General features: G+C 40.4%; 1 protein-coding gene across 1 annotated transcript; it reads left to right on the forward strand.

The window, feature by feature from the left end:
* The first annotated feature begins 1,805 nt into the window (after nucleotides 1-1,805).
* LOC128304803 (uncharacterized) lies at nucleotides 1,806-8,574 on the forward strand. The gene is made up of 6 exons (XM_053042042.1): nucleotides 1,806-2,523; nucleotides 4,332-4,583; nucleotides 4,676-4,923; nucleotides 4,997-5,814; nucleotides 5,925-6,339; nucleotides 8,488-8,574. The coding sequence occupies exons 1-6, from the start codon at nucleotides 1,806-1,808 to the stop codon at nucleotides 8,572-8,574; spliced, it is 2,538 nt and encodes an 845-aa protein (XP_052898002.1).
* The last annotated feature ends 9,010 nt before the right edge of the window (nucleotides 8,575-17,584 follow it).

The following is a 17,584-nucleotide window of genomic DNA, read 5'->3' on the forward strand; positions in this document are numbered from 1 at the left end:
GTGCTTAAAACAGCAGTGACCCTGCTAAACGTGTTATCGACGATCAGCTTTTCCAGAGGTTCGGTATTGTATACTTATTTAAGAGTATAGTGCATTGTTCTGCAATGTGTTTGTGTTTTGTTACTATATTCACTTATTCGATCGCTTAGCTTTAATAAATAATATTTTTGAATAAAATTAAATATAAAGCAAAATATCAAATTATATTTGGAATTTTCAAATTTCAATGCAATTCATTTTGAATTTTGTTTCATTTTAGGGAAGATTCTGTTTAATGTACTTATTGTCATGTATTTATGGTTAAGGTTTATTACTTTTCGTATTGTCCGTTTACTCCGTGTACTCTTGATTTTTTTTCATATTAAATTGACCAGTACAAGATTATATTGGAACAATTGCCAACCTTGCTGTATGTTTTTATTTTGTTTCAAATTTGGTAAAAAAACAGTTGGCAAACCAATCTTGCTCAATGTTTTACTTAGTGGCCTATTAGTCGTATTAGTCGTACACGTTTTAACTCTTGCCTTTTATATCGCAATGATTGAGCAAGTCTTCCTCTTCTGAGAGTAATGACAAATTAAGTCATGGCTTATTGGACTTCATTATAATCACGCAAACGAATTGCAGTCCATTGTTCTGGATTGCGGCTCAGTTGGGATTTTTTTCCTTCTTTATCATGTTATTATTATTATTATTATTATTATTATTATTATTATTATTATTATTATTATTATTATTATTATTATTATTATTATTATTATTATTATTATTATTATTATTATTATTATTATTATTATTATTATTATTATTATTATTATTATTATTATTATTATTATTATTATTATTATTATTATTATTATTATTATTATTATTATTATTATTATTATTATTATTATTATTATTCATTTATATCATCGGACATGCACGTGTCTTAATGAATACTTAGGTGGTAATGTGTAATGTGTAGGCCAGCAACAAACATACATTGAGCCATTGTCCGTCGTACCGCCAATGGCTGAAGTCCCTAGCGTCTGATTACCGCCGTTAATTATATTTGTCATATGAGGTCTAAAACTGAGTTGCTTGTCAAGAACGACACCTAACTATTCGCAAACGACATAAACTATTCTCAATGTTGTAGTCAAAAGGAATGAGAGATCTGCAAACAGCTTGACATCATCGGCATATAATAGTATGTTGTAATCAGCTAGTAGTAGAGTAGCATCATTGATGTACAGAACAGTAAAGTGCCTCGATAACCACCTCAATAAGGAAGCTGTTATTGTTTCCTTAGAGCGGCCTGGCTGTATTGACTTATGTTTACCACGTAGCCGAATAATAAATCCTTGCTACGAAGGATTGGTTCGGATGGGATTTAACATCGGTCCTGTCGTGTGAAGACCAACGTCACTACCAATACACCACCGAATCGCGACCAAAAAATGAACCGTTCTATACATAAAAAAAGTAACCTTGATTCTTGTCACGCTAGGCTTCTTCAAATTTAAAATAAAATTACGAATATTCCATAACTCAATGCAATAGCTTTAGTACAAAAATGGTCGACGGGCTTTGATTTAACGGACGGTTAATAATCGACGTGCCAAAACCCCAAACTTCAAAACCCAAAATCGAGCAACTGAAACCCGACGGTTGATAAGCCCGAACCCCGGAACGATCACCAAAGCGGGTTATCATCAGTCCTCTGTCATTCGCAGGCCCGAGCACAAGCTCGTCACAAATGTGCTGTAGCGGAAATTGGTTGGTTTTTCACTGTGATCTGAGTTTGTGATCGTAATCTCAAGATGACCTTTCGAAGAGAATGGTGCTGTATGGTGCTAGTGAGTCTGATATTTTGTGCCGTGAGTCCAGCAGCAACTGCCCCACAATCAGATGGGACGATCCAACGCGAAGGGTTCGATTTGCAAAGGTGTGGCGTTCCGAAGGTTGCTGTTCGTAGTCGCATCACCGACGGTGAAGTCGCAATCGAGGGTCACTGGCCCTGGCATGGTGCACTGTTCCATCAAAACGATTACCAGTGCGGTTGCACGTTGATCAATGAGTTATTCGTGCTGACGGCGAGTCATTGTGTGTACGACAGTGATACAGGTTACAAAATTCATGAAAAGCTGGTACACGTTAGGCTGGGTATGCAGCGCCTGTCGGCCAACGGTACTGGCCCAATGCAGTCGTTTGCGGTGCGCAAGATCATACCACACGCGAAATTCGTTCCAAACAACCACAAACATGACGTGGCACTGTTGCGGCTCAACGGAACCGTACAGTTTACGAACCATATTCAACCAGTTTGCCTCGATCTGACCGAAACGATATGGGTCGAGTACTTGGCGGACGTATTCGGTACGGTCGTGGGCTGGGGTCTGACCGAGAAGAATCGCATCTCAGACGAGCTGCTGAAGGCGGAGCTCCCGATAGTACGCTACACCGACTGCGTCGAAAGCAACCCTGACCTCTACGGTCGGCTCATCTACAGCGGCATGTACTGTGCGGGAATTTTAAACGGTAAGAAGAAGCACGGGGAGGTGTTCGGTGTTCTCAGTATCTGTGACTGTACTCGTTATGTTGGGTGGGGCGTAAAATGGGTCATGATCAGGGATCAACTACTGGGAAATCCCAAAGCCATGGGGTATAAACAAAAATCCTGTTTGAATGATTGTTTATGCTATTTGTTTTTTTGAAATGAGTTTAATATTCGTTTTATATGACATACATAAACCAGCTAGGGCATATATAACACTATCTTTTTCAACCAATATTTTTGGCTGTAAAAGTAGGGATGGTGTTATACAAGGGTTGTGCTATACTCGCAAAAATAGAGTTTGTAAAAACAGTCTAAGATCAAATTAGTAAGAAAATATATAAATGGATGCGTTCGTTTCTTTTAATCTATTTCATCTCTGTGGTAGTCTTTTTAGAATTGGCTCAAAACGAGAAGGCATGAGCATCATTTTCATTTGGCCATTTTAATAAAAAAATAACAATAATGAAAATTGAATACAATTTCATTTATATTTTGATTTTTCTTCAAGCTTTGTTTAAATATTCTACTTTAAAACAAGAACTTTACAAGTTTGACTATTATCATTTTATATCAATCGATTTTATATAATCGATATAAAATCCGTTGAACTGCATTGTTTGAAATTTTGGATTTTCAATTCTTCAACATTTTTTTCCGAACTTTGAAAAGTAAAATACACTGCTCAAATTAATCAGCGTCATGTTCATGACAATAAAGGTACTGTTCAATTGTTACCGGATACCATTCAAAACATGCTTCAGGAACTTTCGTCGAATAAATACTCCATTTTACAGCATAATGTATTCTTGCCTACGAAATTTCATGAATTTCGCCCTGCAGTATAATGAATTATTAATATGTATAGTTAATGTGGATATGTATACAATCAAAAACATTGAATTAAGCTAATCTTATTACCAATAATTAACTAGAGGTATTATTGCTCAGCTGATTGCTGGGGCGGCCCAGTGGCATAGTGGTAGTGGCGCTAGTCTTCACACGAACGGACCGTACCAAAATCCCATCCGGACCAATCTCCCCTAGAAAGGACTGACTTATCGACATATGACCTATTAGGGGACGCCAAGAATAGAGAGAGAGATTGCTGAGCTATAGATGCCTAGAGCATATGCAGCCATCCTCAATTGTTATTAAAACGAATTTTAAATTCAAGCAAGAGAACTCTAATTTTACGTTTATTCCCAAATCCCTAAATGTTCTTCCTAACTCCTGACATGACGTTATACATACATGTTTGTCATTCAGTTTAAATACTTGTATGTAGAAAGTGTTTGCAACAGGCACTTTTTCAATTAAAATAATGTAATTATGTATAAAAATTAAAATTTCAGATCAGTTTAATTCAGATTACATTATTATTAACTAAATTATACTTTACGATAATTATATAACAATTGTTGGTTATTTGAAGTATATTGTTATTACTAATGTTGTATTGATTTCTTTAACTAAATTGTAGAATTGTACATCGTTATTCGCAACATTCGCTAGTTTTATTGGACATAACAACAGTTGTTCCTTTAACAACTGATAACTCTTGCCATGTTTCGTGTCTTATTCCATACCCACTCGGTGGCATTGTTGCTTAATCCCATGCTTGACATAATCCACCACGACCTTGACATAAAAACCAAGTTCTCGGCCATTTTCACCTCATCTAATCTAGCAAAGCTTTCTTGGGTCGAGTCTTTTAACGAAGCGACAGTAAACGAGTAATTTTGTGTATTTTTTTTGTTTGCCTTTTTTGTGGCCTTCTGCTCACTTTCAGGCACAAGCCCATGCAACGGTGACAGTGGTGGCGGGATGTACATTTACCGTGAGAAGCGGTGGTTTCTGCGGGGTGTAGTTTCATTTTCGGGCATTCGAGAGGGTACCAACTACTGCGACTCGTTTAGCTACGTTGTGTTTATGAACGTACCGTACTACGTGAAATGGATTGCGACGGAGGTGGACGCAGCACGGGACGAACTGTTGAAGGCTTCCTCGACCACAGTGAAACCGATCCTATCCAACCGATGGGGTGAGTAGTGAGTAGTGTGAGAGTGAGAGGTGGACGGTGTCTTCAGTTTTTCGACCCCTAACGGTCTAACGGTCTGAGTGTATTCGTTTTAGATTCCTATCTGAGCGCAGACTACGCATTCGCCTATACCTATAATACCTATTCGCTGCGAATGGAAATGGATGGTGACAGCTCCTTGGTCGTTCCTCCAACGGATCAAGAACGGGCGAGGGTGTGGATGCGTTCCGTGCGCTGTGGAGAGACTGTGACACTCTCGTGCAAACAGTCTGCAGATCTTGCCAACACGACGATACGCTGGTTTAAGGTCGAAGACGGAGCACGGACATTTTTGATTGAAAATGTAGGAACGACCAACTCCCAGCAGTCCAAGATGGGTTGAGTGTTTATCGCGCGCTTCATTTACTCCATTCCAGGAAACGCTCATCTACCGTGACGTGCGCTATCATCATGCTGGAGAATATTGGTGTCAGGTGGCCGACGACACCGGCACATTGCACGAAACCGGTATGCGGCTGTCCGTGACACGGGTACCGATACGATTCCAGCAGGGTGAAAACGCATCGTACGTCGTGCATGACGCGCTGCCGAACGGTCAATTGTACACCCAGTTCAGTTTCGAGATGACCTTTCGCACGAATGAATCGGATGCGCTACTGTTCCACAAGCCACCGATAGCCGACGTTGAGAGCTGGTCCTACTCGTTGCTGCTCGAACGCAACCGCCTCACGCTGCGGATCATTCCGCCGGGCCAGTCGGAGAAGGTTTTTCGAAGCGTCAAGCTGCAGCTACAACCGACCCGCTGGCATACGGTCCTGATGAGCAGCTACGACGGTCAGGGACTGATGGCACTAGACGGGCAATATCTGCTGGGATTTGAGGGTCATATAGTGCAGCACCGGGCCGATCGATACTACATTGCAAATGCACCCGGCCTTAGAACGATTGGGTTCAGTGGCTGTGTGAACCGATTGATGATAAACGATAAGGTGCTGCACTTGGAGCGAGACTTGGCCGAGCGGATCAACGTGGGACAATGCGAGTTTTGCAATTCCGACCAGTGCAATATGAGTCCGTGCCCCGCGGGACAACAGCACTCCTGCATAAATTACGTCTGCAGCGAGGGACGCTGCGATGGTCCGGATGTTTTGTCGCCCGAGGATGACTGTGATTTCGGTGCGGTACCGTACACACGGGGAGTTCGGTTCCAGCACAATAGTTACGCCTCCTATAGGTAAGAGCTACAGTCGCCCGAGTGCGCCATGGGATTGCTCATCAACAAAACAAAAGTGTTATTTTTATCTTTCGTTTTTTCGCCATCATCTCTCCTCTCATCACTTGCAGGAGCTTCCTGCAGGCGGTACTAACTGTTGATTTGCAGCTGCAGCTCCATAGTTTGACCGATGGAATCGTGTTTCACACCGCGGAACACAGGCGAGGTTTTGGCAAGTTTATCACGATACTGGTAAAGGCGGGACGGATTGAGCTGCGATTTACGACCGATGCACATCTGCACACGATTTATCTCGAGTCCTCCGCCAGGCTGGTGATAGGCAGATGGTATCGGCTGCAGGCCGGATACCGGGACGGGTACGTCTATTTGCAAGTGGACGACGAGCAGGAGGTTGCCCGTAGCGTACTTGGGACGGTGTTCCCCACCGATCGGCAGCTGGTGGTATTTGTTGGCGGTGTTCGCTGGCAGGGCTTCATAAACCGCCACAAAGATGTGAAACAAGGGCTGGATGGGTGCATTAAAAGGGTGAGTAGGATATAATGAGCAACACAATATCCGTGATATATGAACGTATGAAGTTATGATGATGGAAATCCTCAAAAAATTGTTGATGTCGTAAAGTAGTTGGCATAATGGGTGTCTCCGAAAGTATAAGCACGATTTCAAGATTAGATAAAAAAAATCTGTTGGAGAAACTTAATGTTTATTTGATAAATAGAATTTGTGGAGTGTTCTGTACTATTAAATTAAATTTTTTTAATTTTGTGCCATGGTTAGCGTCCAAAATAATGCAATAGGTCTGGCTTCAGGGCAGTTCGGGGGATTCATTTCCTTCGGCACGTACCGTACCTCATGAAATCTGGCCAAAACAACACTGGACCGGTATGTTTTCGTATCATTTCGTATCATCGTCTCCGTTGTCACTAAACGGTTCGGACATCATATCGCATTCGCAAATGGTTTGCCACAACATCGCCTTTTTTCCGATTTTTTGGGGAAAAATAGATTTGTCGGCTTCTTCGATGTCCTGGCTTTTAGGCACGGTGTAATAATGACTCCCCGGAAGAGTTTTGTAGTCAAAATTTACGTATGACTCATCGTCCATCACGATGCATGAGGATTGGCGACATAGCAGCTTGTCGTACAGCTTCCGAGCCCGATATTTAACGCATGAGGACTGTTTTGTACTCCGTTTCGGTTTCTTTGGCTTCTTATACGTTTTTAAATTCAATCTTGCCTTGGCACGTTGGATGTTACTGTTTGATATGCCCAGTTTTTTTTAGCCACATCGCGAATGGAACTTTAGACTTTGGAATGGAAAGGACAGGAGAACTTTAGAATGGACAGGACTAGGATTTCGGCCACTTTTCGGCATATTCTCGAAGCTGGACTCCTCCCGAAACTTTTGGATGGCTCCGATCGTACGGCTCCGATACTCACACCTTCCGATTTCGCTAATTGACTTAGCGAAATGTTAGGAGTCGAGCACCATTTTTGCACAATGCTTTTGCGCTTTTCGACGGAAATGCCTCGCTTTTCAACAGACGCTATTGAAAAAAATAGTTTTAATGCACTAGCTAGTAGCTCTGAAGATAAACAATCAAGCATATCAAGAATCAGCTGTTTTACGCCCTCCGTTTACTAAAAACGCCATTTAGAAATCGTGCTTATGCTTTCAGGGACACCCTTTATTTTACTTAGAAGGAGTTCTGGGGGCTTCTTCCCGAAGCTCTAGTGAAGTCAAGTTTTTCTAGGTAATGTTTTTTTCGTGAAAGTAAACTTTATCAATCAACAAAATTTGAACATTCACACACTGCCGAGATTGAATAATGAATGAGTGTGAATAATTGTTGATGCACTTCGATTTTAATACTATGAAAGGACTGCAAGAATTCTAAGTAATTCTTCATAGGAAGGATTAGTAAAACGTATTTTAGGATAAATATTTGCAATCCTTTATAACTTAACACACATTTCATTAATAGTACTGAAACATTATCTAGTTTAAAGGTTTTGAAAGTGAACACGTTGAAAGAGAATCCTCGATTTTCAATTAAAATAATTTCCGTCATAAACCTCAACAATGGTACAGCCGTATAAAACTTGTATCTTTTCCACATAAAAAAATAATCTTAATTTTTCGACCTTACCACTGTTGATGGCCCTCTTAAGCTTTCACTTTTGCACCGACTGTCAAATGAACTACCGACAACACTTTCAATGATGAATAACACCCTCTTAACTGCTCGTAAAAAAAACTGCAACCCCACCCCAACAACACGGACAGCTGGCGAAGAAAGCAATTGATCTTAACCGCAATATTTTTATGCGCTTCAAATCAAAACAGTGAAAACGATTCAATTCCCACCACCCGTTCATCGATTCGGAGGCGCGGAAAGTGTTTGGCACCTTGGCCTCCTTGTTTCGAAGTTTTGGGCTCTTTTACATAAAGCTGCCATTCCGGCTTTATCCCGAAACTACCACTTTATGGGCACTTAAAATCTCAACAGCTCTTCATCCTCAACTTAATCATCCTGCTCTTTCTCACCAAATATCTCTTTCCCTTTCTCGTTTTCTCTCTCTATCTCTTTCTCTTTGTATCCATCTCTCTCTTTTTTTGCATTCATTTTCGAACCGGGGTTTTTGGAAAACGATTTACATGCCCGCCTGCAGCTCAAACTTTCCGGACTTCCGGTGGATCTGGTGGACGATATGGTGGAATCCGCAAATATACGCAGCTGCCTGTACGAGACGAGTTAAACGGTTGCTGGCACCGCAGGCCGGTGGGAGCTGGGGATATTTTCCGCCATTTCCATTTCGTAGTAATTAAATTCCCATTCCGGCACGGTTTTGCAATGCAGCTGCAGCATTCGTAACTTGAGGTCCAGCTTGTTTCAGATTCACCCATGGGCAATAGTGGGAAACCGCATAACAGACCGCATCTCATTCATTTTCCTGCAGCTTGGGACATTTGGTCGTGATTCATTTAGGTGCGGACAGAAGATTGCAACACACACACACACGCACACACTGAGATACACATTCAGGATACAAGCTCATTGTCGTCCTCTCATTATAACTGTGGCCAACCAAATTCGTGAGATGGAAAGGTAAAGGAGGAGAGCAATAAATTAAAAAGTAATAAAAATAAAGTTTAATTATAATCTGCCATCATTACTTAGTATGCTTCCGGTGCTTGGGGACGGTTGGTTAAGTGGTTTCTGTTGATGAACGTAACGTTTGTTTTAAAAAACGTAGGTAAGCAAATCGAGTAGCATAGCTATTGTGTTATAACAAATGTATGATGTGAGACCAAAAATATCACTTTTATTTTCATTTCAGTATCCGAAATCAATTCAGCTCAACAGTGTTTAAGAATAATAAGTGTCTTTGTTGTTTTTATAAGTTAAATAGCATAGTTTCAAAGCTATTGGCCCAAATGATTGAATGGAGCATAATTGAATAATTTTCAAGGGCTTCATGAACTTGCCAAATGATGGCAGAGTTTAATTCATTTTAGTACATATTCAAGCATTTAGTTCTTGCTACGGCATGATAAAAGAGATATTCTTTACAGAATCTTCTATATACGCAACAGTATGCAAATACGTCAAGCATTACTGTTCCTCAGAGTGCAGTATCGGAACAAGTAATTGAATAAAGTCCTTCAAAGTGACTAAAATTCTTAAGTGTTTCTTTGACTCATTGCTGCAATTTTTAGCTTCGTTCTAGTGTCCAAATTCTAGCTTTCAAATGTGGCAGATCAATCCATAAGAACATTTTAAAGGAAATTAAATCGAAAATGTGATAAGGATTACTCTAAATAACTTAATCATTCTATAACTTAATATACCTGTGGAAAGGTAGAAAAAAGCAAGTTCCTTTATTGTACTATTATTTGCAACCAACCTAGCGCAGTTCCCGAACTAAACTGTTCATCAGCTATCCTAGCTAGTTACCTCCTGAAAACCGTGTTGCCAGCTATCGCCTCAACTGTTACCAAGCACAGGGTGGTTCATTCCCTACATACCCAGTAATTGAATGATTGAAAGTATATTCGTTAATTTCCAACGTATATCCGAAATAAGAAACAGTTTGATGAGCAGTTTCTAAAGCGAAAAAGAATTCAATATTTCATTGGCGATCGTTAAAAATTAAAGAATCGCATTGGTGAATACGATTAACACTCGTGTAAAGGGTGCGCAAAGGAAAGAATGTTGGCCTACTGAATATCCAGCCGCTGAGGACTGTCCAACACTTGATTTGGATTATTGTGTTAGAATCTGTATTATATTTGTTTTAATGGACACCAACAACAGCAAAATCTGTTAAGCTAGAACGTATGTTTTCCTTACTGACGGGGGTCCTACATAAAATTGGATTACACCGTAGAAAAGTTCTAGTTGATGTAGATGACAAATATTTTTAAAACTTTCAGATAATAAAATTTACCTCTTTAGTAAGCTTTTGTTATATTTATTTCATTTAAAGTCAATACCATAACTATACGTTTTGCACGTTATACTTTACTCCGCCAATTAGTTTCTGTACCTCATCTGGCTGTAGCTTCTCCTCATGTCATTCACTCACATGATCCACCTTAGACTTGACCTCCTTGGATTGATTTTGTAGTGTCTGCTTCAGAAATCAATAATTTTTATTCCATATTTTCAAATTATTGACATTGCCTTTCGATTTGCCAATATTTACTCCAAAGGACCTTAATTCCGGTGTGTTTGGAAGGTTTGTGTTTCTGAGTTCGAAAGTGACCTCGTGGCGTCGTACTATTTCAGAACAAATTTCGTAAAGTTGAGAAACTAGATCAGGCCAAAAGATGGTAGTACCCTCGTGTTACTTCAACAGAGGAAGTGGACGCTTCTGTAGACACTCTTTATGGTAGATCTTCTCGTTTATAAGTAGTAATGAATGGCGCACTCCGTTTGCGGCATGAGCAAAACGCTCGCAAATTATTGATTTTGAACGTTTCTACTTACTTATTTCCCACGGAACATCAAACTTATGCTGGGCAATGAAGAGCAGTAACCCCAAATCATCTCTAATGAGACAAAGAGGTTTCGTCATCATCAGAAAATGCACTTTTTGAGTCCGTGACTGTCTTGCAATATTTTGCCGTTCGTTATTAACTTTTTGCCCATATCCCCGACCGAAGCATTAGAATTTCGCTAAAACACTTACACGCTTTTGATCCTGATCACTAATCTATTCTGATCACATTTCTCCTTCCAGTTCGATGCGCAGAGCTTTGTAGTACTGATGTGCTGAAGAGAGAATTGAGGATTTTGTTTCGCGACGTTGATTTTCGGGTGACGCCATTTCCATGATGCAGTTTTATGTCAAGAGACTCATGGCAATGCTGAAGATAATGGTCCACACTCACCATTTACGGTTGTATTGGAATTAGCATGTTTCTCTACCGTAGATGGGCCATCGAATAGAATATCTGACCTTTATTATCGTTTAGTCTACCTCAGTTTTAGGCACAAATTTTTCTGGGTTCAAATCTAATACGGTTACCAAAAGTTTAAAAAGGCAAATCGCTTCGTTATGAAAATGAGCATCGTCAATAAATGCTCCTTCACGAAGGTCAACGACGGTTGTATTCAAGGACGAATGTTTTTGCTTAATTGTACATGGATTAAAGCTTACGTAGTGTCTTAAAGTGTCTAGGATTCTAGTCGAACACGTAAAAAATCCTTTTTACACAAAATGTACCAGTTAGGTTCTTATGTTTTAAGTACGAAATGCTGTAACGCTGGATGTAGAAGAGTATAGCAACATTAGCTGCAAGAATGTATGAATGTTACAGCGCAAAACTCTTGTGCACCTACTCGAGCACCTCAGCACCACCACCAGCTCATTACCTATGCATTAAGCATAAAATGGCATTTTTAATGGTGTTAATTTATCATTCCCATTGCCACCTTCGCTCCCCAGAGAAAGGTAGTCCCATTCAGCCCGGTTGGGCCGTTGTACTTTTGATGTACCCAACTATCCGTGGCGGTGGTATGGCAACGTGTGCCGTGTGTTTTACCCCGGACCACGGAGCAATCGGTCCGATAAAGCCGCACACAAAGGATCTCATATGGGAGCAACGAGCAGCAAAGGGAAAAAAGGAGCCTGCCGTATTTCGAGTGCTTAAACGGAACTGATTCATTTTGGGCAGCCTTTTTGTTTTCTACCATGCTGTTTTTTTTGTTGCTTCTTCTTCTACTTCTTCTTTTTCTTTGTTCGACAGAGCGTGGCCACCATTTTGCCATTGCACACAAAGCGTCCCATCGTCGGGCGACGGACGCACGGACCGCATCGCACTGGAGGCTTTTGTTAAGTTTTCTCATTTCGCGAGATCGGCCTTTATGGGATGCCTTTATTGAGCCCGTCCCAAATTGGCAGCGGCTCATTTCGTTACAACCGGAGCCAGTATAAAATGGGTAAGCGGTTTGAATTGTGCTCGTTCTGCAGTTGTTGGCGCTGGTTTCAGGAGCGCCGGTCGGTTACGTGGCGTCTAGAAGAGATCACACGTTCCGCAAGCGCTGGCAGACGCTGTGGATGGAGCCAGGAAAAAAAGGTGTTCTCCCGTGGCCAATAATTAAATGGCCCATGGATTTAAACGCTTTGGCTGTGTTGTCCAAGCCATGGAATCGTGTGCTCTGATAGAAATCTAAAACGTTTTTTTTAAAGCAAAACTGTTACATAATACGTGTACCAACGTTTGTCTGGTATTGTCCCCATTTAGAAATATAAGAGATGGTAAAAAAGTTTTTTATTTTAAATTTGGCTATTTTAGAGTTTTATTTTAAATTTTAAAAAATTATAAATTTGGCTTTAAAAAAGTTAAAGCCTATTTGCATGAACTTTCAAATCAAAAGGAAATATAATAATTTACTCGTATGGTTTATAATCGTATTTATAATAATTTATAACAACTTATAAAGCCCCTTCAATATTCAAGTTTAAAGTAAATGTCTTTAATACTAGTAGTTGGGGCGACCCGGTGGCATGATGGTAGCGGAGCCGGTCTTCACACGAACGGATCGGACCAAAATCCCATCCGGACCAATCCCCCGGAGCAAGGACTGACTATCCGGCTACGTGGTGAAATAAGTCGATACGGCCTGGCCTATACTGGTAGTTGAGTTGGAGAATTATAATTATTTAATTCGTATTGACGATGGTAATAAAATAAACTAAAAATCATTTTTAAATAAAACGGGGCTAGATATTTGGTTTTTCCCTTTCGCTGATAAGTCAATTTCATACGGAAAAAGTATCGAAATCGACTACTTGTGGTGTGGCTGGTTTTACCTCACCAGATTCTTTATAATTAATTTTTGGGATTGTTATATCATTTTTGATCTTGGTCATTTACATTTACAACTTTGCATTTCAATCCCAGCGAGGTTCGGTAAGGGCTTGTCTACAGCATGTTCGCCATTTATTTAAAACTCCACAAAAACTGCAATCTGAAAAGCACTGAACGGTTTTTTTTTGCCCAGCGGCCAAGTATTGCTGTAAACATTACCGAAGTTGGTCCATTACAATAACACTTTCTGCCCCGCATTCGCTCCCGTCGCTGGGGTCGAAGAAGCCGAACAGGGGAAAAAAAACAACACCCAAGAAGAAAACATCATTACGTAAAAGAACAACATTTTCAATCCATCCAATCCCATGCAAATAGCCACAGCCTTGTGCGAATGAAAAGTGGAAGTTATGCAAATGAGAATGGCATAAAGCAAGGGCTGTCGTATCGGGCGTCCAGTAATGTTCTCCCGAGGCTTTTCCATTCAATTAGAGATGATATTCCGTTCTGTGTTGTTGTTGTTGCCTTCAATCTTTTATTCTGATCCTCTTTTTTTTTGGTTGCTCGTTTTCGTTTGTTTCGCTCAAGTGATGTTTGCTGTAGGCTGAGGAGAAAGCGAATGAGCACAGGGCACAGCGGCGGGATCGTAAAGTATATACGCTCCAGTTGATAGATGATACGAGTTGGTTGGTGCTTTCAGTACTGTTGTGGAAAAATACGTCGCAATTTTCAACGAAGAAAGCGTGGAAGTTAAATAACGACAAAAAATGGAGTCATTATTCTAGCAAGAATGATGGTAACAGCTTGCCGCCCAAAACGCAATTCTGGCTGAACAAAAAAAACCGAGCTGAGTTCAAAAGGGAAAGCTTGTCATCGCTTTGTGCTTGTGTGCCGAGTGGAAACCTATGCATGATTGTTATTGGGACAAACTTTAGACACGTGATATCGACAATCTTCTCACTTGATTGCGTTTGAGTAGACGTTGAAGTCAAATTGGCTGTTTCTGTAGAAAAGTTTGCTTCTCATTGTGCTTTGAGAAACAAAAGCCAAAGTTTGCAAAAATTCGTTTCTGTTGCTAAATTTGCAACAGTAGCAGAATGTGAGGGCAGCGTTTTTTCGAGAAAAGTAATACGCAAAAATAGATAACACAAAAAGGGCTGTTAAAAGTATAAATATTTTTTTAAAATAACGATTTTAATGTTATTACTGATGACAATTCGTATGAGAAAAATACTTTTCAAGTGGATTCAACGCATTTGCATTACAGCAAACTTAACAATTTCGAGACAGATGGAAATAAAATGCTTTATAATGTTCCACCAGTGGTAAGCTAAAAAGCTAGTAAAGCTAAACTAAAATGGACGTATCAACGTGTTGAACGTTATGTTCCCCGCACCAAAACCCCCCAATTGCAAGATGCCATAAAACGGCAGAAAACGCAAGAAGGATGAAGGAAAAACCTTTCAGGAGCTTGCCCTTTTTTGTAATGCTTCAGGGAGCATTGGCTTTTTTACGGTCGTTTATGCTATTTCATGAACGTCATGTCAGCAGCACATTGCCTCGAATTGAACCCACGGCTTCGTGCCCGCCGCAATGGAGCGTCTTGTGCCAATGGTTGGATGGTTGGGAGGTTGCTGTCTTCCTTTGCTTCTGCATCGTTTTTAGTTGCGTCTGCCGATGCTGCTATTACCTCGAGTTACGCTATAAGTGAATTTGTTGACGTGTGAACCTGTGTGCATGCCGGAGAGCCGGGTGGCCGCACCCGATGGTGCAAAAAATGGGCTGAGCTGGTGCTGAGCTAGTTGCGCAGGGTTGGCAATTTTCACCACCACCCGCGGTGCGGAAGATAAACTGAAACTCGATTTTAAATCTGTTTATTGTTATAGACCATCCAAGCGAAATTGAATTATTGCCGGGGCTCATTGGACGCTCTTCAAGACGATGCGGCCGCAGCCACAATGGTAAGGTGTCGAGTATGGTTTAGTACGAGATGGAATGTGAAAAGAAGATGTTTTAATAAACCGCAATAAACTGCAGTTTCAGCTCTTTTTTTTGTGTTGTCGACGCCACTTAATAAATGGTAAACAATATGAGGCATTATTTTTATTAACCTTCTTTAATAGGAAAATAAAACTACTCATAAATACATTTATGCTGAATTATGTTTAATGTTGCTGTTGTATAGCACAACAAACGTGTTGTGTTATAAATTATTTTAAATTTATTTTAAATAAATAAATGTATAATATTAGATTCACACAGACTTGAATTCAACGGTATTGTTTAATTGAATAAATAGTACGGACAGAGCGGTAATATGTTAAGAAAAAAGATTATTATTTAATGAATGAAATTTGTTTTTCTTAAACGATCCATTGTACAAGCTTCACTAGAACCCATGAATGGAACTGTATTCATTAAGATAATTTATAAATGAAATTCCTTTCATGTATAAACACAGTATCTCAAACAGCAATGGAAGAAAAATGGAACCATAAACAACAACATTTCCCGCATACCAGACGCACAATAAACTTCAACGTAATGTAATCCTCATGAGCTGAGGAATTAATCAAACAATTATCGCATGCCGAGGGCGATAGAAAAAAATACCCAGCAAACACACACACACACAATCGGTCGATCGCTCCCGTGCTAACAATGGCGATCCGATACCGAAATCAATACTGTTTGCATTGTGTTCCAACCGACCCACCGTAGAGGGGGCAGTAAAAATCCCTTTCTGGTGAAGAATGATTTACTTTCGCTCTGTCGCAGCTAATGGAACCTCGTAAATCCCCGATTATTTATGGCGAGTTGCAGATTGCGATTACCATCTACCATCGGTCGGTTGGTGCAGGTTGCGAACCCGCCATCGTTGCGATAGTAAATGGGACATTGGAGGAATAAAAATGTGGGACTATAAAATTACTTTCAGCATTGTTTATCTGCCCAAGGTCTAGGAAGTTTATTTAGTGTGCGTTGGTTTTGTTTTTTCATTATTCAACGCTGCCTGGCTGGAATCGAAATTTGCCTGGCCATTTATCGTTTTGATGGACAACTAAATAAACGAAAAAACAGTATCTCCATTGCTATAAACAGATTAAAGAAATGCGACACTGTCGTATAAATAGTGCTACTCGAATTGCTTACCTTCAACATAACTGCTCCTGGTAAATCCGGTGACATTTACAGTTGCTATGTCCAAATTCCAACAGCTATCCAATTCACAAGCTTGCCGTTGTGTGTCACTTTTCTACCAAGCATCCAATAACACATTTGCAATACCCCGTGGTATCTAGGTCAGATCCGCATAATGGGATTCGCTTGTTCCAGCAGGATTAGACTCACAAACACCTTCAATTACCAACATCAACACATTCGGCAACAAATATACTTCACCAGTGGCTTATTATCAGTGGCCATCGCACAACTCACTCTTCTTCGCTTTCATCATCTCTTCATCGCAACCTTGTACATTGCACCACACACGAGGACAATTGTCCCACAACTGCAAAACACCATCACGCCATAAGAAAACGCCGTATGAGCACAACAAAATATTTCAACAAACAAAGTGCGGAAGTGTTTGTTATTCAAATAAATATAAATCACCAAAGCAACCATTGGCACTCACTGGAACATTGTCACGCACGCAAACACAGGCATGGGAAATTTTCACTCTAGACAAATTCAATTTCTGCCAGTGTGTTTCCGGTTTTTACGGAAGTTTTCATCATCCTGCGCGGAAGAGAACGCACTGTACCGAAACGATTTGCAGTCGGGGCGGGATTTGTTTTTTTTTTGCCGTTGCCGCCCACTGTACACTTCACTCACCGGTATGTCTGTCTTGTTTGATGCGGTGAACTAGATGCTGCACTGTGTGTTATTTTGTTGCCGTCGTTGCTTTGTTTTGCCCTTACCCGACAGGCATGTGGAGCGAAATGTAACACGAATGATCGAAAATGGTGCCTTCGAGCGGTGTTCGGTTGTTTGTGTCGTATGTAAAAGAAGTTAACGATGTTTCCCCATGGCGATGGTGGAAGGGGGCGGTGAAAACAGAGGACCGGGAGACGAGGGTGGTGTTGTGCGAGAAAAAAAAATCTATTGTAGCCTATCGAACAGGACAACGCAATCGTACAACAATGGTCATGATGGATGGTTTATTGTGGCCAGTTGGATGGGAAAAAATACCTTAAGGGCATGAAGATTCAATGCGGCGTGTTATTGCAACGCAAAGCGAATAGAAGATTGCTTTAGGGATAGGAAGAATACATGATTTGATCTAACCCTTCAAGGACGAAAGCATGGCGTGGTAGCGGACCAATCTTTCCTATTTTAGGTTTCCTTGTGGTTTTGAAAAGTCTTAATAATTTAAATGATTTTTAATGGTTAAAGACTTCCACTTTAAATTTATCTGTGACATATGAAACTAATTTGAGTATGTGTAGT

Source organism: Anopheles moucheti, chromosome 3 (genome assembly GCF_943734755.1).
Source record: "Anopheles moucheti chromosome 3, idAnoMoucSN_F20_07, whole genome shotgun sequence".
NCBI lineage: Eukaryota > Metazoa > Arthropoda > Insecta > Diptera > Culicidae > Anopheles > Anopheles moucheti.

What these genes read in the sequence shown, in the direction of transcription:
- LOC128304803 (XM_053042042.1), top strand. Translation starts at nt 1,806, where the DNA reads ATGACCTTTCGAAGAGAATGGTGCTGTATGGTGCTAGTGAGTCTGATA. An exon ending in CTGTGCGGGAATTTTAAACG is followed by an intron (nt 2,524 to 4,331) that starts GTAAGAAGAAGC and finishes GCTCACTTTCAG; the next exon opens with GCACAAGCCCATGCAACGGT. An exon ending in GGACATTTTTGATTGAAAAT is followed by an intron (nt 4,924 to 4,996) that starts GTAGGAACGACC and finishes ACTCCATTCCAG; the next exon opens with GAAACGCTCATCTACCGTGA.